At 44.8% G+C, this 25,066-nt stretch overlaps 2 protein-coding genes across 2 annotated transcripts; one reads left to right on the top strand and one right to left on the bottom strand.

Moving 5' to 3' along the window:
* The first annotated feature begins 328 nt into the window (after positions 1-328).
* LOC112351523 (transcription factor MYB61-like) lies at positions 329-1,225 on the top strand. The gene is made up of 3 exons (XM_024689564.1): positions 329-503; positions 566-695; positions 750-1,225. Exons 1-3 carry the CDS (start codon positions 335-337, stop codon positions 1,093-1,095), a joined length of 645 nt encoding a protein of 214 aa, XP_024545332.1. The 5' UTR covers positions 329-334; the 3' UTR covers positions 1,096-1,225.
* Positions 1,226-14,655: 13,430 nt separating this feature from the next.
* LOC112351481 lies at positions 14,656-16,602 on the bottom strand. The gene has a single exon (XM_024689468.1). The coding sequence runs from the start codon at positions 16,600-16,602 to the stop codon at positions 14,656-14,658; it is 1,947 nt and encodes a 648-aa protein (XP_024545236.1).
* Positions 16,603-25,066: the final 8,464 nt, after the last annotated feature.

Below are 25,066 nucleotides of genomic sequence, written 5' to 3'. Positions count from 1 at the left end.
GGTGAAACACTGTACTCAGAACTATAGATCTAAAACATTGGCCTCAATCTTGCAATCTCTGTCAAAGGGCCAGCTTGCGGAAAGGACTTTCAAGCTTTGTACCTTGGGACAGTAGAAAATAAAGAGGTTCTTAATATGAAGCTGAGACAAAAAGAAGAAGACAGAAGAAAAAAAAATGAAAACATTACCGTGTTTTTGTGTATGGTGGTTGGAATGTGAGAAATGTGCGTCAACTGATATTGTCCTTCCATGAGTTTGATCCATGACCAAAAGAGCAAGCTTGAAATGAATTCATCTTCTTTGAAATCCTTGTCACAAAGTTCTTCACCGATCCATGGTCTCGAGAAGAGAACAACCCGATGATCATGAATTGGGAGGCGCGACGAGCTCGAGCTCGATCGTGAGGAAGGGACTGTGGTCACCAGAAGAGGACGAGCTATTGCTGAATTTCATACTGCAGCACGGGTGTGGAAACGTATGGACCACTGTTCCCAAGCTTGCGGGTTTGATTGACGATCTCACTCACTCAGTTTTCTATAGGACCGATTTCGCTGCTTTCTTGCAGGGCTCCAAAGAAGTGGGAAGAGCTGTAGGCTAAGGTGGATGAACTACTTGAGGCCGGACCTAAAACGTGGGAAATTCAGCGACGAGGAGAATCAAAAGCTCATCGAGCTCCATGGGCTTGTTGGAAACAGGTGTTTGATCCGGCACCATCACGTTTTTATCCTCATCACTGATATCAATCACAGGTGGGCTTACATTGCTTCCCAGCTTCCCGGAAGAACAGACAACGATGTGAAGAACCAGTGGAACTCGCGCATCAGGAACAAGGCATTTGTAGCCCACTCACCCGTTTCTCAAGATCATGAAAGAAGCGACCCACCTCCATCTCCTCCCACGCCGGAGATTCCAGACCCCGCAGGAGAAGAGTTTCATGATACTCACCTCCTCCAAGGCAATCCAGCAGAAGAATCAGCCTCGTCTCCAGCGGCGACGTCTAGTGCTGGATCATCAGCATCGCTACAATCACACGGTCAAAGCCCTTTGATGGATGGCGATCTTGGCTGCGTTGTCTGGCAGTGCTTCATGAGGTAGAAGCCAAGGCATGATCCACGGACTTCGCCCAGGCGTTCACGGGCATTGCAAGCATCGTACCACGAGTCTGGGCTTCTATACAGATCATAAACACCGCGCGTACGGTGTGATTCCCTGGAAAGAAAGTTCGGAATATTTATAATTCCTTTGGTGCTTGACTATTCCAAAAGATTTCGAAGACTTCGTGCGAGAGGAGGAGGATCGCGGCCATGGATCATCTAATCCCGGCGCAGGGAGGGCGGAGCCGGAGTTACATGCAGCGGATCAATCACATCTGGTCGGAGCGCGAGCGGCGGAAGGAGGTCCAGGAGCTGTATGATCGACTGCGCGTGCTGCTACCGCTCCAATCGCAATCCTGGAAGGTAGTAATCTCTCGCTCCATCCATCACATTCGATCGATCGCTAGGATTCTCAGCCAAGAACAAACAAAGGGCTAAATGCTTTGCTTGCTTCTTTGCTGTACAGATGGATCAATGCGAGGTCATCGCCAAGGCAATGGCGCTGATCCAGTCACTGCAGCGCCAAATCCAGGAGCTGGCGCTCAGGAAATCCGTGCTCGAGGATCAACGCCGCTGTAAGTCAAGGAATTTGATGATCGCAAGCTCCTCGTTGCCGGTGATGGATCGTGGTGGCGGTCCCGTGGGGCTCCACATCTGTGAATTCGAGTTCTTGAGCATGAGCTGCAGTATGTGCGAGGGATTGCTGCTGAGCGTGCTGTGGATCTTGCGGCAGCACCAGCTGCTCATCCAGGACGCGACCATCTCGATCGATCGGGGAGAATTATCGGCGCGAGGACCGGGATCCAAGAACCGTCCAGCCATGGCTAGCCTTTGCATTCGCAGCAAGGTATAAGAAATCTAGATTTTTCTTGAGTTTCCTTTTTGGTTCTTCTTCTCTTCATTTTCTCTATCCAGGCACTGGACATCAGGCATTTGGCCAGGGAATCTTTGAAATTGTCACTTTACACTCTCGTCACCATACTTGCATCCGAACATTCAAACGCAACCGGATTCAAATGGGTATTGAATGTTTAATACCTGTTTAGCTTTTTTTCGAACGGGTATAATGGTTTTCAGTTTTAATATAATTAAAAAATACTTAACTGTTACTAAACAAAATTTGAGCAATACTTACACTTCCATGGATTCACGCTGTGGCTTATTTCGGATGTCGGCCTCAGTTTCAGAACATGACCCTAGCTTCAGCATGGCTGCCTTCCTCCCCCCATCCCAGACTTACTTTAGCGCTTCTGGATCCCACCAACCCTGATTTTACATGAACCCTAATCCTAAGTAAAAGAAAGCATATTCTTTAGGGTTTTTCAAAAATATTCTTGGTGTTTAAACACCGTTTTAAACGCCATATTATACACACGTTTTAAACGGCATTTTTTATTAATCGTACCCGTTCAAATGCAAGTATGCTCATCACTAGCTGATCTATCAACCGACCATGAGCATGCCCAAGTTTTTATTAATTCCACTGTCACAGGAGATTGGGATTGCTGTTTTGTCTTTTATTTTCGAGAGCTTAGAACAGAGAACTGGCAAGAGTTGCAGGCTGAGATGGATGAGACCAGAGTTGAGGCACGGAAAATTCAGCGAGCAGGAGGAGGAAACTCTCTGTCAACTGCATGAATTGGTTGGAAACAGGTACTTTACTTTGCTTGAGTCTTTGGCTTCAGATCGACATCTCTCCCTTCACTGTGTAGGTGGGCTTACTTTGCTACTCAACTTCCTGGGAGAATGGACAACAATGTCAAGAACCATTGGAACTCCCATGTCAGATTCAAGGCCAAAGGGAGGAGTGTTATGATCTAGCACAATTTAGTCTTCCCAAACTATGCTATGCCTCATCTTGAGATTCTTCATTACCCAACCACCCTTGAACTACTTCAAAAGTTTCACTGTGCCACCATTTAAGTTAAGTCTCTTACCTTAACATGCTTTATAATATACCTTTGAGCTTCCTTTTGACCAATGTTAACCATGTGGTCAAAGTTAATGCTTAATAATTCTTCCCCCCTAACAAAGTCTTTGTCCCAAGGACAAATTATACCTGTGATCACCCTTTTTGGGAAACCTTACTCAAACTCTTAATCCATCTTCCACAGCCATATATATTAAGGAGGCATTGGGTTTGTCACTTTGAGATAGTATACTTTTCAATTGGTGAACATAAAATACTGAATGAATTTTCACCCCAACTGGCAGCCGCACCTAATAAACCACTTACCAATGCACTCCAGCACTTCATATAGACTAGCATATTGATGGGAAAGTTTGTCGCTCTTCCTTGTTTGTAAAGGCACCAAAGTGTTCCACTGTTCACTTAATGGAAAGATCACTCACATGAAGATGAGATCACCCACTTTATATTCCTGGAATTGACAATGCTTATTAGCAAACTTCTCCACTCTATCCTGAGTTGCCTATAAATCCCATTTGTATACCACCAGAATCTCATCAAGTATTGTGGCCAAATTAGTTGCCTTAGAATCAAGCTTATTTTGAATGTCCTTACTTAAATGCAATCCCAACTCTATTGCTATTCAGGAATGCCTTCCAAACATGGCAAAGTAAGGACTTAGCTTGGTTCCACTATATTGACTATTATTGTAAACAAATTGCACCAATGGAAGATATAAATCTCATTGTCCTTGCCTTTAATCAATGCTACAATATAGCATATCCTCCACCATTTGATTCACCTCAGTTTGCCCATCCATCTGAGGATGATCTCCACTTGAGAGTTTCAAAATCCCTTGCATAGCCTTCGCAAAGCTTTTCCAAAATCCACTTGTGAAATTTGAATTTCGATCACTAATGATGTCCTCTAGCAAACTAAAATCAGGAAAAACCTTTTCCAAGTAGACTGTAGCCAAGTTTAAGGTAGTAATAGTTTTCCAAAGAGCCAACAACTGCACATACTTTATCAACCGATCCATTATAACCCATATTTGCTTCTTTTGCATCTGTGTTCATGGCAAACAAATAATGAAGTCCATAGAGATACTACACTAATGACTCTAAGGAATATGTAAAGGTTGCAAAAGATTCTCTAGCTTTTCCCATAGGACCTTTACTTGTTGACAAAGCTTGCATGATTTACAATATTCAAGGATATGAGCTTTCATATTCCTCCAATAAAAATTTCACTTAATTAACTCATATGTCTTCTTTCCCCCAAAATAACCAGCTTTTGGAAGATTATGATAGTGGAATAAAACTTGAGTAATTAACACATCCACTCATAGTAAATATACACGGCCATTGTAATAGAGAATTCCATCCACTTATGAGAAAGGGGCGGAGGAGTCGTCAACAGCTCTTTGAGATCTTCAAACAGCCACTCACAATCCGAAGACCAAATGAAATATGACGTTGATGACTTTAGCAACATTTGCAACGGTGCAATGCGATTAGAAAGATGGTCTTCCATCTAGTTGCGCAAAGAGGCCACCTTAGCATTCTAAGCCTAAGCACGCTCAACTAACTGTCTAAACTCACTGACCACTTTACTTAAATGATGACAAAACCGTGTTTGTAATGTTATCACATGACGAACACGAGATAAAGCATTTGCCACCATATTTGATTTTCCTGGGTGATGCTCAATAGGAAATTCCCCAAACTCCATAAGTTTGACCATCCAACAAGCTTGCTTAGTGTTCAACTCCTTTTGTTCAAAAAGATACATAAGTGGTTTATGATCCGTCAACACTACAAACACTACACTATAAAGATAGTGTTGTTATGTCTGCAAAGCATAAACAATAGAGAGTAACTCTTACTCATATAGGAAATAATGTTGTTCTATGGGATTCAAAATTTGACTTTCATATGCAATAGGCTATCTCTCTTATATGAGAACTCTTCATAATGCTCAACCACTTGCATCGCATATTATCTCATATTGTTTTGATGGATTAGTAATGCGAAACACTAGAGCCTCGCTTAACAATCGTTTCAGTGCCACAAAAATCTCCTCTTGTGGCTTTTTCCACTCAAATAGCACGCTTTTGCATAACAACTGTATCAAAGGAATAGCCACCTCCACAAACTTATGCTGGAAACGTCAGTAGTCACTAGTCATACCAAGAAAGTTGCATAATTCAGCCACTAAAGTTGGTGTAAGCCAATTCTCCATCGCAACCACCTTCCTTAGATTTGTTTTGACACCCTTAAATATCACAATATGGATTAAGTATTTCACCTCCAACTTTGCAAACTTATATTTGTTCTTCTTTATATAAAATTTGCTATCACAAAGTAGCAAAAGAACTTTGCACAAATGCACTTTATGATCCTCCATATTTTTGCTGAAAACAAAAATATTGTCCAAAAAAATCTCCACAAACTTATAAAGATAATGCCCAAATACCTCCGTCATCAACCAAGTAAATGTGCCTAGTGCATTTGTCAAACTAAATGGCATAACTATAAACTCAAAATGTTTGAAACTTGTGTTAAATGCCATCTTGGAGATAAATGCTTCATCCATTTCAATCTGATGATATTCGCTCCTCAAATCAATCTTGGTAAACACTCATGCTTCACCAAGTTTGTCTAAGATATCATCTATATGTGGCATTGGCATTTTATCCTTCACTGTTTTTTTGTTCAAGGCACGGTAGTCAATACATATTTGCATTGAACTGTTCTTCTTTTTCACAAGCAAGACTGAAGCACCAAACAAAGACTTACTTGGATGAATAAATCCAAACTCAAGTAACTCCTTGATTTGTCATTGAACTTCTTGCTCCTTCATATAACTTAACCAAAATGGACACTAGTAAATTGGTCACATTCCCGGCTCCAACGTAATCCTATGCTCCACACCTCGTAATGGAGGTAACCCATGAGGAAGTTCAAATGAAAAAACATCAAAAAACTCATCGAGTACATCCTGTATTGCTGCTTCTCCCCCACACGTGCCTTGGTCCCCCAAGTCACGAATAAACAACAAGCAACTTGAAAATGCTTTTCCATTACAACAAACCTATTTCAAAGATGTATGCTTCTGATATCAATGTTAAGATCCACCCCTGAGCTACCTCAAAAGCTCCACTGTGCCACCAAAGCCTTAAGGTAGGTTAAGTCCCTTACCCTAACATGCTTGAGCCTCCTTTGACTATGTTAACCATGTGGCACCTAACAAGGAGCCTTAGCAGCTGTGGAAGAAGTTCTTCAATCACAAGTGACACTCCCTTGCCAAGACAGTGAGAAGAGTTTAGAGGGAGTTGAGGAAGCACAGCAATTGATGATGGATGGCAATCTGGATTGCATTGTCTGGAAAAGCTCCTGCAGCAGCATGGCATACGAGAGCAGCAGCAGCAGCATCAGCAACACTGGTGTCCAGCTTTTGGATCATCATCACCTGGCAGTGGCAAGCACCACTTCTAGCAGCGACTGCTTGGTGTGCGGCAAGGCATGTCCTCTGCACATGCTGGTTGAGCTCCAGCTGCAAGACGAGTGCCTGGAGTTGAGCTTCTGCCACAGTGTCAGCACAGTGTCAGCGGTAGCAGCAGTAGCATCTGTGAGAGAGAGAGAGAGAGAGAGAGGGAGAGAGAGAGAGAGAGAGAGAGAGAGAGAGAGACAAAGAGAGGAGAGGAGATATTAAAGAGCATCTCTTTCTTGCCAATCTATTTCATCAAAATAAAGTGGTTCGATTATTGTTTGGCATTAAAGAGATTATCAATCATAACCGTGTCTTGTGCTGGCTGGCAAAAGCAAATGTATGCTCGGCATAGATGTTGCGTAGTATCCAACATCCACGCTGATCGTTTCAGAACTACACCAACGAAAGGTGGCTCGAGAAGATGAGGAGAGAAAGCCCTTCTTGATTGCAATAGCCAGTGTAAGTTCTTGAGGGCGAGAGTTTCTCGTCTAGACGACCACATTCGAGTGTAAGTTTACGATCCATGGTGAAGCCTGTCAGGCGCGAGGGCTCAAGCTTGAATCAGTTTCTTCCCGTGTTTCTGGGTCATGGAGTTTGCCCCTTGAATGCTACTAGCATTAATCCGCGCATTGGGTTAGGCCCGGCGATGCTTCCGCAGGGAAAGACCCGGACGTACGCGCAGCGGATCAATCACATATGGTCGGAGAGGGAGCGAAGGAAAGAGCTGCAAGGGCTGTATGATCGGCTGAGGTCGCTTCTACCAACAACGGAGGCCTCAAAGGTATCCTGATCAATCCATACTTGTGCTTTTCTTGATCACTCTCGCATCAATGATTGTTTGCGCTGCACGGGAAAGATGGATCGATGCGGAGTGGTTCAGGGGACGATGGAGCTCATTCAATGGCTCAAGAATCAAGTCCAGGAGCTGTCGGCGACGAGATCCATGCTGCTCGAGCACCGCAAGAGCGCGGCCATGGATCCTTCCAAGCCCAAGTGGAATGCGATGGCGATGGCGGCAGCAGCGGGATCGAGTTCTAGCTTGGGGCTGCACATATGCAAGTCGGATGTGTTCGTCAACATGAGCTGCAGGATGCAGGCCAGGCTCTTGTTGAGTGTGCTGTGGATTCTGCGCCAACACCAGCTGATTGTTCAGGACGCGTCCGTCTCGGTCGATGATGCTTCGCGCGTCGCATGCATCTGCATCCGTGCCAAGGTTTCTCCATCTCTCCATTGATTTTCTTAGGATTTTGTCTGTGGATTTGCAGGCCTTGGACATCGATCACTTCGCCAAGGAGTCTTTGCAGTCATCGCTAAAAAGTTTTGTGAACAAGTTTTAAATATCCAAAACATGAGACGATGATTTGCATGCGAGACACAGAACCAGATGGAGCATAAACTCATTTTGGATGTTGTAGTCCGCGATAGTGTTCCCAACTCCAAGTTTGCAGTTATCAGTTTGAAATATCTGTGTTTGTATTTCTGGGGCAAGCAAGTTCTTTGAATTTGTATTGCGGTTGGTTTTCTTTATGGAATCAAGAGATACTTGCAGAAATCACAAACTTCCAGCGATGAACTCATAGAAGAAAAAGAAAAAGAGCTTGGTGTCAAAAAAAGAAAAACAGCTTGAACGCATAAAACTCTCCTTCTAGAAAGGAGAATTTCAAATAAATTACTGAGTATTAATACTTTTCAAAGTTTTGTACGAAACAAGAAGCTGGCTGCCAAAATTTTGAAGTGATTGCACAATCGACGCTGATCAAGTGTACAAAACGAAAGAGATCGATGTAAATTAAAGTGATTGACAAGCAGCTAAATGCTTGAGCCTCTGAACAAAGATTGTCCTATCCAACTGTTTTCCAGGGAAAGCTGCTGGCATGCAATGCCAGCCAGCTTGGAAGACAGAGCTTGGCATTGAATCAACTGGTGCCAGGTGTCGAGGTTTGCTTTGAGAGAGACTCGTGCTTTAATCTGTGTGTCCTGGGGGTGGATGGAACCTGCAATCGATTGATCGCTTAAGGTTGATCTTGAGGCAAACTGACGTACGAAGAAGTGCTCGGCGAGAAGACAGCTTCTCGATCTACGTGCATATAAATAATGTGCTCCAACTAATTACACACCCAACACGAGCCAGAAGTTGACAAAGTGATAGAATTTCCTCTCTCCAATCATTTTCCAAAACTAGAAGTGATGAATGGTCAAAAACTAAAAGAGAGAGTTCTAAAGATTGAGATTCATTCCCCACTAATGTGTCCATGCTTTCTCATAGAGGTGGTGACAATTCTATTAGATATGGACTAACTTTGGTTTACAGGATTTTGATACACTATGAAATTCTTTCATTTCTTTGCATCCCCCACATTAATATAATTACTTTTAATTAAGAATATTGCTTTTTTAAAATTGCAAAACATTGATGCAGAAATATAAATTTCTCATTTTTATTGCCTTTAAATTTCAATTACCAGTTTTTTTTTCTTCGCATTAGAGATCAGCTTTAAAAGTAAGCATAAAGCAATAAAAGATGGGTCTTATTAACTATTTCTGTACCTTCACTTAAACTGAACTTGATAATAGTATATATTTACTTTAAAAATTAATGTATTCAATGGATCTTTTATATATATATATATATATACATATATATATATATATACACACATACATATATATACACACATACATATATATATACACATACATATACATATACATATATATATATATACATATATACACATACATATATACATACATATATACATATATATTGTGAGGGCCAAGTGTACAGCTATAATGCCGTATATTAATATTAATATAGTGGGATTTTGGTAGCTGTCTGATTAGTTTCAATTCAAACCATTCACTCCTATATATAAACTAGGATTTTTTGGGCTAATTGATATGCACATTTTCTGTATTCCTTTTTCATATTCAAGCAATTGCATTAGTGGAGGTGAAGGGCAACTTTAATTGTCCCTAAGGAGTGTTTAGATTTGGGATTTTGGTTTAGATCCAACCTTTGCATCATCTAGATTTAGCTTTTTCCATTTTCTTTCTTTTGTTCTTTTCTTTCAGTATTTTGGTTTAGATTTAGTTTTTTGTATTGTTTAGATCTACCATTTCCTTCTAACTTTTTGTCATTTCTCTTCTTTTGCTCTTTCTTTTTCGTTCATCTTCATGGTAGATCAACAATCTCCTCCTTTGACTCTAGAGTAGCAGTTGGTACAATTGCTTCATGCTATACGCTTACAATTGAACAACCAAACTCACTTGATGGTGGCATTCACAGCACGTGGTACAACTCCTCCTACTCTTGGTGCCAATCCTTGCGTTCGGCTAAAGTTATTTTGCGGGAATCTTAGGGATGATGTGTATTATTGGTTTGATCACTTCACGGTGATTGCCACATATCATTCTTGGGATGATGCTCGATGTTTGTGTGAGTTTCCCACATGTCTCCAAAGGATGGTGTTACAATGGTGCAATGGTTTGAGTGCAGCCATTTGTGGGGATTGGAGTGTTCTTCTGGACATCTTTAAACACACATTTGGACATGCCAACAATTGTGATGATGCTTTCCAACAATTGCATCGTATTTGCCAAGGGCCATCTAAGTCGGTGATGCAATCTGATGTTCGTTTCCGAAGTCTTTTGTTTCGTGTGGAGCCAAATATGTTGGAGCGGATCAAACTAGAAATATTGTGGCTAGCACTTCATCAAGATCTTGTCTGATTTGTACATGCACTTGCTCCTGCCACCCTTGACGATGCTCTTCGCTTGGCACAACATTATGAGACGTTGCTTCTTCCACTTCTCGCTACATGTCCTTCAACTCCACTTCTTATGAGTGATAGTCCTATTTCAATAGAGGTTGATGCTGCTAGTGCTCGCGTCCAAGGATAAAGGCAAGGACGTGGTCTTGGCCGTGATGTTCGCTACTGGGCGTGTGATGAAGTTGGCCATACTTATCAGCATTGTCGGCGTTTTCTGGATTGGCGACCTCCATTTCCTGGGTGGAGACCTTGGCATCAGCAACATCCCATTGGTGCTATTGCAATGGAAGGTCTGGACACCGAGATGCATTCGGGAAATAAGGAATCACATGAGTAATGGAGGTATCTTGTGCAAATAAGCTAATGACCCCTCCATCTTTGTTTCGGGAGTATCATCAAGGAGTTCACTCGGCATCGGTTCATCTAATGTTTACTTTCCAAGCTCGTTTTTATGACAAAAGGCCTTCTATTATTCTCTCGGTGTTGGTTGATATAGGTTTGAGTTTATCTTTTATTGCTCGACCTGTTGCCACACGTTGCCGTCTACATTTGCGTCATGCGGTGAAACCAATTTTCATTCTTTATGGCAACGAGTGTATACATGTATTTTGCACGGGATGAGGCAGACATGGTTATGCGTGTGGGCGATCTCGAGCTTGAGTTGCAGTCATTGCAGGTGGTGCTGAGTCAAGCTTTTAACCTCATTTTTGGTATGAATTGGTTATAGCACAATCATGCCAAGTGTGACTTTGAGGCTTCTCCCCCTTATCTCATACTTCCTTATGTTTCATCCATTCCTCTCACTTCCGTACTTCTTCGTCCCTTTACTTTTACCTCTGCTTCCCTTACTTTTGTTCCCCCCACTATCTCCTCCTATGTTTCTGTCTTGTTCTACTCTTCCCTTTTTCGATCCCTCCGACCATCTTTGTGTTGCAGCAGTTGACCGACTCATGAAGGAGTATTCTGATCTCTTTAAATTTGACCTATCGTCTAGGGCCAAGATTGCCACACATCATCCGATTCCAACCGGGGAAGCTCGTCCAATCCAGGTTCCTGTTCGTCATCAATCACCTAAAGAAATTAAGATTTTACGTACAAACGTCAAGGAAATGTTGGAGAAGGGTGTTATTCGGAAATCACGGAGTCCTTAGGCATGTGAACCTCATCTTGTGACAAAGCCTCATTTCTGCATCAACTATTGTCTGTTAAACGAAGTGACGATCCCAGATGTGTACCCTCTTCCTCACATTACTGATCTCTTGGACCGTCTGGGGCGAAGTCGTTAGTTCACCAATTTAAATCTTGTTTTTGGGTACTAGCAAGTACCAATGGTCGAAGAAGATATTCCAAAGACTACTTTTCGTACACCATTTAGTTTGTATGAGTTTTTGGTGATGCCCTTTGGTTTGAACAATGCTCCAGCAACTTTTCAGCGGATGATGGACAAAGTTCTTTGTGATATGCTGGAGGTGACTATTGATTTCATTGATGATGTCTTGATCCACTTGGAGAGGATGTGGGAGGAGCACATTTGTGATATTTGTAAAGTGTTGGATTGGCTACGCGATGTTAGTTTAAAGCTAAATGTAAGCGACTAAATTTTCCATTTTGCTTTAGTCACTTAACCGCACCTCCGACCACTTGGAGGAGTCTCACTCACAACCTCCGTAAGTCCTATTTTGGACTTGGGTTTACTAGCCCCGAGAATGGCATCCCCGCCACTCAACTTCGTGCACTTGGTTCAAGTGCTCCACGTGTCCGATCCCATGACCGACACCCCAAGGTACCACCAACATATCAGCCTGTTACGCTAAGGCCATGCCCATTCACCTTGGTCACAACGATGGTCTGACACCTCCTGCATCCCGGTCCCGTCACTCAAAGACTGGGCCATCCATCCATGAGTGATCAACCAGATCCACTCCTTAGCATCCTTAGGATGCCCACCAACATAGGGATTAGCCTTCCCCAATATCTCCGTTCCAGTCCCCACTAAGTCCCTTTTCGTCCATGGCCGTGTTCGTCAACACTGCCACTGGATCGAGGCCCGTAGGCCCGACCACTAAGTCCCACGGTCCTCTGGGACTTCCTCACCACATGACTATGTCCTTGGTCACTACCCCAGAGGATTGCTCCTCTTCCTTTCCACAGTCTGGGCCTTTGGGACAACATTTCGGAACACCGTGGCCTTACGCGAGCCACCTGGGTACTCTCCCCGCCTTCCGCCCTTGGGTGCTCTAGCCATGGGCTTAAAGCGACGTTCTGTTGAGCCACGCCTGGTATCCAAGTAGGTAGTGCCACCCACACTTGGACTGGGAGCATCGGCCAGTCGATCTCCCAGGGGAACTAGAGCCGGCTCTTGAACACTTCACCAAGCTACCCCACTTGTCGGTTTGTGTTCACTCTAGTCTTGGACTTCCCAGTGGTCAGCTCATCACCCAACACTGGGTCTGGCCTTCCTGGGCCAAACTGGCCTTTCCTGGCCAAATTGGCTCCACTGGGCTCCAAGCCCCACACTCTCCCTACTATACTTTTGGAACCCCCCGCAGCCCCCCCCCCTGGGGGACGATCGCTTTGGGCTTTCACCCAACTACTTGTATTAGTACTCGGACTCGGACTCGGTCTCGGCCCCGGATTCGGACTCGGACTCGGTCTCGGTCTCGGTCTCGGTCTCGGTCTCGGTCTTGGTCCCGGTCTCGGTTCCATCTCGGACTCCATCTTGGACTCCACCTCGGGTCCATCTCAGACTCCATCTCGGACTCCACCTCGGGTCCATCTCGGACTCCATCTCGGACTGCACCTCGGGTCCATCTCGGACTCCATCTCGGGTCCATCTCGGACTCCATCTCGGGTCCATCTCGGACTCCATCTCGGACTCCATATCGGACTCCATCTCGGACTCCATCTCGGACTCCATATCGGACTCCACTTCGGGTCCATCTTGGACTCCATATCGGACTCCATCTCGGACTTCATCTCAGACTCTATATCGGACTCCACTTCGGGTCCATCTCGGACTCCATCTCGGACTCCACCTCGGGTCCATCTCGGACTCCATCTCGGACTCCACCTCGGGTCCCCTTTTGGAGCCTTGCTTATTGCTCGCTTCGTGCTTGCTCCTTGAGCACTTTGTTGGGAGTTCCACTCCCGCTCTCGACCTTCCAAGTCAGAGCTTTTAGTCCAAACGTGTTACACTCGTTTAGCTTTCGCTTCGGCCACTACCACGTGGCACCCTTTCCGGCTCCACTTTGGGGCCTAGGGATTTTGTGTCTCACAACTCCACCACTCATAGATGAAGTTCGATGTTCTCATCGAACGGTAAACCATTTTATAAAGTAACGCATGTGTTACCATTTCCATCCTTGGCACCTAGCCAATATTTGTCAATGGTCTGACATTGAAGGCTCACCATGCCTTCTCCGTATTCGTCAATGGTTTAACATTGAAGGCTCACCATGCCTTCTGCATATTCGTCAATGGTTTGACACTAAAGGCTCACCATGCCTTGCCCATCCTCTAAGGAGGGTAGTCTTTCCAACTTAGAGACTGATTGGACCACATGTAGTGGTTCTCTCCTTTTATTGGTTTAGTTCTCGTTAAACCTCTTAGAGACCCTTCTCTAAGTTAATCCCACTACTCCTTCTCGAGTAGTCTCAATTTCCATCTATGGAACGTTTGCACCTTGGAACTTTTACTCTTTGACTTCTGGAAGTCAATTTCCTAGGTGTCTCCAACACCTTGCATTGCACATTTTGTGCAACTCCACTTCCCCATCCTAGGAAGTTCTTTACTTGAGGGCACCATCATCCTCTCTTCTATTTCGTGCCACCTTGGGCACTAAGTTCCATTTATCATACTTTGTGCTAGGGCTATCCATGGCCCTATCATTTGGCTACCTTACCGTTCCCTCCCTTGGAGCTTCCACTTTCGCCAAATCGGAGCAATTCGGAATCCATCCTTGGAAACGCACTTCCTTTCCCGCAATTTGTTAGCGTCCAACACATTAGTGTTCCTCGCTTAACTTTGTTACTTGGATTCCTTCCAAGGGATTCCACGGCCCTATCTTGGCCACTCATCTTTTGCTCCTATCCGTTGATTGTTGCACCAAGCAACACTGAATCTCTACCTCCCTCCTTGAGGTATTCTTTTCATAGTTATGAACACGAACACGGAACACGAACACGAGCCTTAGATTTCAGGAACCCGAACACGGAACACGATCACGGCCCACGATGGCTCACGAATATTCTACTGAATATTCTAAGAATATGTTATTTAAAAATTATATTCTATTTCTTATTATATTATTATAGGAATATGCTATATTTTATTATATTATTCTTAATATTTTTATTTGCACATAAACTACTTCACACTTTTAAACTACTCAAATATCCTGCATCTCATCGTCATCTTCAACCTCATGATCTTCGACCTCACGATCTTCGACATCATCTCCATCTTCCTCTTCCTGTCTTGACTCAAGCTCATCTTCAGGATGAGGAACTGTCTCCAGGACTTTGTAGCTTATAAACTTGTCGTAATCACGATCATTTTTGCAGGTTAACAACCTGGTGTTGCAAGCCACAAAAACCAGATCCGCTGTCCTGTCCATGGTAAGTCTGTTCCTCTTTTTTGAAGAAACATGCTCGAAAGTACTGAACAATCTCTCCACCGAGGACGACGAGCATGCCTGACTTAGAACTCGAATGGCCAACTTCTGAAGAGCTGGAGTTTCATAACCATAGTCCTCCCACCAACGTACAGCTCCCCTCTTAGTGCGATCAGCCTTAGCATCATATGAGTTGAAAATGCCTCCTATCCTCCGGTAAGTTAAAAGCTCATCACGTATCACATCCCTCTTACTGGATGTAAACATGGCCAGCAGATAAGCATTCCAGTCCTTCATGACCTCTCTGTTAGCATGCTTTTCATACTCCTGAAACTCGGGGTCCAACATGTACGCCACCGAGTGCATGAGCGAGTGATACTCATGCCACCTATTAGACATGATCTGATGAAGTTCCCTGTACCTGCCATAATCCGACTGTCCTTCCTCTAAACTTGCATCCAACCTGTTCATGCACTCATATATCTTTCCAATCGCAGGTATATCACCGTCCACAACACGAAGAAGCAGCATAACATCCTTGGACACCTCTAGCATGTCCTTAACCTGTTGCCAGAAACTGTCATCAAAAACCGTTGCATAACTGTCCCTTCCTGCTCTCGACTTCGACTCAGGCCTTGCTCTGTACGCAGGGCATACGAACATCTGTTGTAAAGCTTCTCGGAGCTCCACCAGCCTCTCCATCATAATGAAGTTGTAGCCGAACCTGGTATCACAATAACGCAACAATCGCTTGTGAGTAAACTCCGCCAGCAGTGCCACTATATGAGAGTGGTTTCTAACGAAGATCACCAAAGACTTTCCACGCTCCAAAAGTGTTACCATCCATGGAAGTACACCGAAGTCTTTCAAGGCATTGTTCAAGCAATGGGCAAAACATGCTGCCCATTGAATTTTCGGGTACCTCTGTTGCAAAAGTGCTGCTGTTGCTTTGTTTGCATTTTCCCCATCGGTCACAACCATGACAACGTTCTCTGCACCTACAATGTTAATGCCTTCTTCCCAGCAGCGCAGAGTATTTTCAGCTGTTTTTCCTGTTAAGGAAATGTCAATAGCCTTCAAAAAAGCTCCTCGTCCTTGACTATATGCCACAAGCCCCATGATATGCCGATTCCTCCTATCTGCCCACCCGTCTGCGCATATGGTTGCACCCCTCTGCTCCCACTGCTTCCTCAAGGACGCCATCTCAATGTCAATGAATCGTTTCTCTTTCACCAAAAGCTTATCCCGGAGATCATCATATTTTGGTGGTGCATAAGGCACACCATGCCTGGCAACTTCCTGTATCATGTTGAGGAAGTAAGGTGACCGAGCCTTGACAAATGGAATGTGTTCATTCCAGAAAAATCTTCCGATAGCCACATCAACTTGGTTCTTCTGCTCAGGATCCATCGAATCAACAATATGGACTTGACTCTGTTTGCTAAAAAATAGGGAACTGCAGCCACTTCCACTTGACTGGGATGATACCATCGGTGGAAATCCTTGGACATTGCCATCCATTCTCATAGAAGCACCACCAGATTCATTCGGCCGTTTCTTCCCCCTTGCCCCTTTCTCGGAATCAATAACCTTTTGCATATTGAGCAGATCCGCTTTCTTGTTACCTGGGATGAGAGGACAACTCACAATATCCTTGCTGCCTGGGCCTTCTCCTAACAGATGAGCTCGCAGACGATCAACACCACTCAGTTTGTTCACCATTGGGCAGTATTTGCATGACCATAATTTGTGACCATGCCCCCTGCTCTCAAGAACACTTACCTCATCCCACCATCGCAAAGAAGGATGCTTTCGCAGTATGCTGGATTGCTGCGCCATGCTTGTTTGCCTTGGATTGCTGCTGCTGTGCCCTGAAATGGTGCGCCCTGGCTGGATTGTCGTGTGATGCCGTGCGCCCTAAAACCAGAATATTCCGCGCAAGAATATTCTGAACAGTGGTCCGTGTTACTAACACGGACCGTGATCCCGGCCGTGGTCGCCGGGATCATGGTCCATGTTAGTAACACGGACCACTGTTCACGAACACGGCCGTGGGAACACGACCCATGGCCGTGTTCGTGAAACACGGTGAACACGGCCGGGATCCCGGCCGTGTTCGTAACACAGATTCTTTTGATTCCATAGCAAAAGCTCTGCTTTGCCAAGACTAGAGTGTTCACCCCTAGTAAGTCTCTTTAGCATCTTCTGCTGTGGGCTCTATCCACGGCCCAACTTTGTGACCCTCCCATGGGTCTCTTTAGAGACTACTTTCCTTGGACACACTATGCCATCGCAATGACATAACTCATTTCCCTAAGGTGCTTTTCCCACTTGGTCACCTTGACCAAACCACACCATCATCAATAGTTCAAATCAACACTTTGAACTAGGAACCTTATTCCTTAGCCCAAACAAGGACCTTGTCCTTATTTAGCCACAAGATCACTTAGTGATCTCACCTCAGCACCTTAACAGGTTTGTCAATAGGTACTAGGTCTTCTAGACCTTTAACTTGTTAACTACGACCCCGAGGGCATCCCCCACACTTGGCGGTGCACCCAAGCCAGCCCTTCCAGCCAAGGGTCCATAGCAACTGAGACTGGGTGTCCCCATCTCATTCACCACGTCCTTGGTGCCACTTGCACCAAAGTGTTCAAGTTAGATATGCTGAGCCATACTAAGCAATCTAACCGTGCATCACGACTCCGAGGCATCCCTCGCTTGGCAGTGTGCCCAAGCCAGTCTCCACACTGAGAGTCCATGACCACCGAAAAATGAGTGTCCTCATATTCCAAACCATCACCACGCCCTAGTGAGTTGGGACTCGAACCCAAGCACTAGAGGTTCGGGACTCGAACCCAACCTCCGTATATGCATCTACGGACGGCATCACCCAGGATGCCTGGCGTGACTCCCCACGTCGGTGCACCAACTTATACTCAAAGCGCGCCATAGATCACAGCTTAGGAACCTAGTTCCTCCACACTGCCAAGTCTTCTCACTTGACAAGTCTGTGATCATGCATGGACTCCTCCATACTTGGCCCCATGGCCCACCCTTTTTGAAGTTATCACCTTCAACTAGGGTATTTGTTCCCCTGACTTGCCAATCTCGCTTTGGCAAATCCTCCGACCACTGTAACATGGTTCCTGCACAAGCATGAAGGCCCTTGGTCATTGACTTTCGTTCAAAGCCCTCTCTTTGAACACTCGGGAACTACTTCCCTAACCTTGATAGCTTTGCCTCATGGCAAGGTTCAAGACCACGCTTCTGCTGCGCCACTCTGATTTCGCGCGTTCCTTGAACCATTTACGCTTGGCCTTTCTAGGTACTAAGTTACCTAGAATCATCTTTGGGAACCTTGAAGGAACCCTGTCCTTTAGCTTGCTAAGGCCTCCTTTTTTGCAAGCTTTCCAATTACCATATAGTCTAACATAGACAATTCCATATTTTAGACTCTTCATGGCATCACGGTTACTAGCGGCAACACCCTCGAGCCCCCACTTGATTCTCCACTCCCAACTGGCATAGCCAACCTTGGTTATGCCCTTCGATTCCTATGGTTCGGTTCTATCCCCTTACTTCTTGCTTTTGGCTTCACACCTTTCCTTCGGTCATTCTCCTCCAGACCAGGAGGATAGCTTTGCACTTTCTATCATGCCTTAGCAAGTATTCTTAGGGATGAACCTACCCGATAGCCTAGGGAGTGGTTCCTCAATCCAGGTATGCTCACTCTATAATCCCACACACCGGGATTACATTGTTGCTTACGGGCCTTTGCATGCCTATCGCTAGCCTTGCCAAAATTCCATTTTTGGCTTTATCCAATTCGAGTAGACAGTCTTCTCTTGTCTCTGCCACCTTGGACATTTGGATAGCACCTACTATCCATCATTCGCTAGGGACTTAGTCCCTTGGGCCTTATCTACTGCCCTCGCGACATCAAACACCACCTCTTGGTGTTCTAGAGTGTTCGGGTGTCCCAATGACAACTTCCTTGACAATGAGTATTTCCTTTTATGACATTGACTTACTATATCGCAACATAAGCAACTTATCCCCTGTAAGGGTATATCCAACTTCCCTATGCCATTAAGAAGGCTTGGGTAGCTACCTTCTACCCGTTTAACCAATTATTTTGCACCTCTTGCTTAGTTGCCTCGTAGTTGTCAAGTCCTACAACTCATTGCTGGTGCTTCCACACCTCCATCATTATCTGGGTCACCACACTCCAACTGCATGCTCTGCAGCTTAGGCTATGCCATTCCCATTTCTATTGGGATTCCTTTGGCAAAGGGTTCTCATGAACCCACTAACATAGCCTCAAGGTATCACACCTTGGCACATTTGGTGTCTCCACACCATCGGCTCCACGAGCCTACCTCTATAACACTTCTTCTTTGTGTCTAAGTCTTTGCCAAGACCAATACCACTCTTTCTCAAGCCAACCATCCGTTAGCACTGCATCATAGAGGTCACACACCTCAGTCCAAATGCTTCCATCAGTCCTTTTAGGATCATCCCTTGACTTTACTTGAGTCATCCAGCAGTTTTGGACTTGGTTAATCCACAGACCCGTAAGGTCCTACTTGTGAGGCACTAGCTCACTGGAATACACTTCTTGCATTCCTATCCTACTCAAAAGGACTATTTTCACAAGTGTTACTCTGACACTTGATTTTGTTCTCTGGGGGCAACCTTTGCCCCTTAGGACTACTTGTCCATGCGATGAGAATACCAACTCATCTCTAAGTACACCCCCCAACTCCTTGGGTTGTTCCAGCATTTATTAAAGGTAGCCCCGGCTACCATTTCAAGGACTTGAGTCCTCTTCCATATTTGACCTCCCACGGTCATTACCTCTGGTCTCACATTCATGAGCACCAACCTCAACTATATGAGGATAATCTTGTGACTCTTTTATTGTTTTGGAGTCTACATCTTTCCCATGATCCCAACTATAATTGTTTATCATAACTACGTTAGCCCGTTTGCTGCGTCAAATGCTCATTTGGATCATATCCTCAGCTCTCTGAGGAGACCTTATACTGTTCCCAAAATCCCAAAGTCGTTCCATTATTAGCCCTTTTCTATCCACCACATTGTGCCCAAGTTCACGCATGAACTTGAGTGGAGAGCCATGTCCTCTCGACATGCTACTCCTCAAGGATAGGCCCACTCCTAGGACCTTCCGATGCCAACATCAATGGTGATATACTTGAGCACCAATAAAAGTCAGACTAAGGAATAACTCCGATACCAAATTGTAAGCGACTAAATTTTCCATTTTGCTTTAGTCACTTAACCGCACCTCCGACCACTTGGAGGAGTCTCACTCACAACCTCCGTAAGTCCTATTTTGGACTTGGGTTTACTAGCCCCGAGAATGGCATCCCCGCCACTCAACTTCGTGCACTTGGTTCAAGTGCTCCACGTGTCCGATCCCATGACCGACACCCCAAGGTACCACCAACATATCAGCCTGTTACGCTAAGGCCATGCCCATTCACCTTGGTCACAACGATGGTCTGACACCTCCTGCATCCCGGTCCCGTCACTCAAAGACTGGGCCATCCATCCATGAGTGATCATCCCAGATCCACTCCTTAGCATCCTTAGGATGCCCACCAACATAGGGATTAGCCTTCCCCAATATCTCCGTTCCAGTCCCCACTAAGTCCCTTTTCGTCCATGGCCGTGTTCGTCAACACTGCCACTGGATCGAGGCCCGTAGGCCCGACCACTAAGTCCCACGGTCCTCTGGGACTTCCTCACCACATGACTGTGTCCTTGGTCACTACCCTAGAGGACTGCTCCTCTTTCTTTCCATAGTCTGGGCCTTTGGGACAACATTTCGGAACACCGTGGCCTTACACGAGCCACCTGGGTACTCTCCCCGCCTTCCGCCCTTGGGTGCTCTAGCCATGGGCTTAAAGCGACGTTCTGTTGAGCCACGCCTGGTATCCAAGTAGGTAGTGCCACCCACACTTGGACTAGGAGCATCGGCCAGTCGATCTCCCGGGGGAACTAGAGCCGGCTCTTGAACACTTCACCAAGCTACCCCACTTGTCGGTTCGTGTTCACTCTAGTCTTGGACTTCCCAATGGTCAGCTCATCACCTAACACTGGGTCCGGCCTTCTTGGGCCAAACTGGCCTTTCCTGGCCAAACTGGCTCCACTGGGCTCCAACCCCCACACTCTCCCTACTATACTTTTGGAACCCCCCGCAGCCCCCCCCCCCCCCCCCTGGGGGACGATCGCTTTGGGCTTTCACCCAACTGCCCAACTGCCTGTATTAGTACTCGGACTCGGACTCAGACTCGGACTTGGACTCGGACTCGGACTCGGTCTCGGTCCCGGATTCGGACTCGGACTCGGTCTCGGTCTCGGTCTCGGTCTCGGTCTCGGTCTCGGTCCCGGTCTCGGTTCCATCGGACTCCATCTCGGACTCCACCTCGGGTCCATCTCGGACTCCATCTCGGACTCCATCTCGGGTCCATCTCGGACTCCATCTCGGGTCCATCTCGGACTCCATCTCGGTCCATCTCGAACTCCATATCGGACTCCATCTCGGACTCCATCTCGGACTCCATATCGGACTCCATCTCGGACTTCATCTCGGACTCCATATCGGACTCCATCTCGGACTTCATCTCGGACTCCATATCGGACTCCACCTTGGGTCCATCTCGGACTCCATCTCGGACTCCACCTCGGGTCCTCTTTTGGAGCCTTGCTTATTGCTCGCTTCGTGCTCGCTCCTTGAGCACTTTGTTGAGAGTTCCATTCCTGCTTTCGACCTTCCAAGTCAGAGCTTTTAGTCCAAACGTGTTACACTCGTTTGGCTTTCACTTCGGCCACTACCACGTGGCACCCTTTCCGGCTCCACTTTGGGGCCTAGGGGTTTTGTGTCTCACACTAAAGTGGTTGAAGTGCACATTTGGATCCAAGGACACAATTTATCTTGGGTACCATATTTCTTGTTGATCCTGACAAACTTGTGGCTATTCTAAAGTTCCCTACTCCGAAATGTGTAAATGATGTGCAACTCTTCTTGGGCAAGGTGCAATATCTCGGTTGTTTTGTGGATTATCTTTCTGATCGCACTGCACAATTTTGAGTATTGTTGAAGTCGTCAACGTCATCTTTCATCTAGTCTCCAGATTGTGAGCGAGCGTTCGTGGATCTCAAAGAGCTATTGAGGACTCCTTCGGTTTTGGCATATCCTGACTACACTCAACCTTTTATTTTGCGCATGGATGTTTCTAACATTAGTCTTAGAGGTGTGTTGATGCAAGAAAGCTCGAGTGTGCCTAGTCAATGCCATCCCATTGTGTGTATAAACCGTACAGTACAATCAGTGGAGATGAATTACTCCACGACAGAGAAGGAGTGCTTAGTAGCAGGTTGGGGTTTCGAGAAACTTCATGCATATCTATATGGTTTTCGGATGTTACTTGAAAGTGACCATACTGCTGTTACTTCTTTATTGAAGCGAAAGAACCTAATTGGTCGTACTACTCAATGGGCTTTGAAGCTTCAGATATATGATTTTGATGTTGTTCATCGCATATGAAGTTCTATGGCTGATGCTAATACCCTTTCTCGAGCTCCTCTTCCTTCTCCACTCTCTTCTTATATTTTTGACGAGCATATTGTTCTAGCATCTGTGGATTTTATAAACAAGGATTCTGTGCCGTCGACAGTTGTTGTACTTGACGTTCAGTATCTATAAAATGCAGAGCAAGATTTACCTTCTCTTGATGAGGTTTACAAGGCTCAAAAGATTGAGCCATGGATTCAAAAGTTTCGAGATGGGTTTGAGAATCCTGCATCACTTGCTGATAACTTGCCTTTCCAGCATTTACATTCTCAATATCACCTTGAAGACAGCTTTTTTTATTTTATGGGGACAGATCTTAATGATCATTTACGGCTGGTGGTGCCTTCTGTCTTTATTCCGCAATTTCTCCATGCTTACCATAATTCTCTTGTTTTAGTTGGCCATATGGGACATTGTCATGTAACCGAGAAGCTGTGTAGGTCTTTTTATTGGCCGGAGATGCGACGTGATATTATCCGGTATGTGCGTAGCTGCATTTGGTGCTAAGCTCGTAATACTCCTCCTCATGCTGCGGAAAGACAGTTGGAGTCAATTGTAGTTTCCCGTCCATTTAAGTTGGTGGTGTTTGATTTTATGGGATTTTTTCCACGGTCGACTGCTGATAATGAGTATGTTATTATTGTTTTTGACTACTTAACTCGCTGGGTGGAAGTTGGTGCTCTTGCTAGCACCTCTGCAACTACTGTTGAATACTTCCTCCTCAATCGAGTGGTGTTCCAGCATTCTTGTCCAGACCGGATTCTTTTAGATAATAGTCCCGCATTTATAGCTGAGGCATTTCATTGTAAACTCCTGAGTTTGGACTTCTCGGGAGGTCACCCAGCCCAGTACTATTTAAACCCAAAGACGCTTAACCCCAAATATCCCAAGACCCTTAACCAATTGGAAAAGGGGGTGCACTCTTATTCATGGGCCCTTTCCCTCTATATTTGAACCCCATGGACCGTCTCTCGAATCGTTCCCTTTGGTTGCTTACATCCCAAGACCCTTAACCAATTGGAAAAGGGGGTGCACTCTTATTCATGGGCCGTTTCCCTCTATATTTGAACCCCATGGACCGTCTCTCGAATCGTTCCCTTTGGTTGCTTACAATCCACCACGCTTCCCTGCAAGTTCACCTGCAAGACCCCTCTGATACCAAATGTAAACTCCTGAGTTTGGACTTCTCGGGAGGTCACCCAGCCCAGTACTATTCAAACCCAAGGACGCTTAACCCCAAATATCCCAAGACCCTTAACCAATTGGAAAAGGGGGTGCACTCTTATTCATGGGCCCTTTCCCTCTATATTTGAACCCCATGGACCGTCTCTATAATCGTTCCCTTTGGTTGCTTACATTCATGTTTTGACATCTCGGTTGGGGATATACCATATTTTCACGAGTGCTTATCATCCACAATCAGACGGTCTAGTGGAACGGCTCATTTGGACATTCAAAGGGATGATTGTGAAGTATATGAACTTTCAGCATTCGGATTGGGATGGTTATTTCCCGTTTCTTCAGTATGCATATGTCACAAGGGTGCAGTGTTCTATTGGTGCTTCACCATATAAACTTTTATATAGTCATGATCCAATATTACCAACGGAGTTGGGTTTACCTTTGCAATTGCCACAAGCTACTGATACTAGATCGTGGGATCAGTATTTGACGAGCATTCTTCCACTTGTCCAAGCAGAGTTTGCCAAACACTTAGGCTGCGTACAAGTGGAACAACAATGGCACTACAACTCCCATCATCGTCCACCTACAGAGTACAAAGTAGATGATTTGGTGTTAGTTTGTTTTCCCCATCTTATGGTATGTGGTTTATCTAAGGGGCTCCTCGTGCAGTGGAAAGGACCATATCAGGTGTTGTGGCAAGTTGGACCATAAATTTATGAAGTTTGGCATGATGTTCAGCAGGCCAATCCTCTAAAGATTGTGCATGTGCAGCAATTAAAACACTTCATATAACAGGATCAGGAGCAGTTAATACCACCTACAGATCCGCCAATGCCTCCTCATGATGTTCTTCCAAATCCCGGCCTGTCTACAAAAGCACCTTGATGGTCTTTTATTATTCTAAAAAGAGGGGATGATGTGAGGGCTAAGTGTACAGCTACGATGCCGTATACTAATATTAATGTAGTAGGATTTGGTAGCCGTCAGATTTGTTTCAATCCGGACCACTCGCTCATATATATAAGCTAGGGTTTTTGGGTTAATTGATATGCACATTTTTTGTATTCCCTTTCCATATTCCAAGCACTCACAATATACATATGTATACACACATATATATATATACATATATATATATATATATATATATGTATATATATATATATATGTATATATATATATATATATGTATATATATATATATATATGTATATATATATATATATATATATGTATATATATATATATATATATATATGTATATATATATATATATATGTATATATGTATGTATATATGTATGTATATGTATGTATGTATGTATATGTATATATGTATGTATATGTATGTATGTATGTATATATATATGTATGTATATATATATATGTATGTATATAT

This window comes from Selaginella moellendorffii, unplaced genomic scaffold, assembly GCF_000143415.4.
Source record: "Selaginella moellendorffii unplaced genomic scaffold, v1.0 SELMOscaffold_62, whole genome shotgun sequence".
Classification (NCBI taxonomy): Eukaryota; Viridiplantae; Streptophyta; class Lycopodiopsida; order Selaginellales; family Selaginellaceae; genus Selaginella; species Selaginella moellendorffii.
This window is presented reverse-complemented; position numbering and strand designations above follow the sequence as displayed.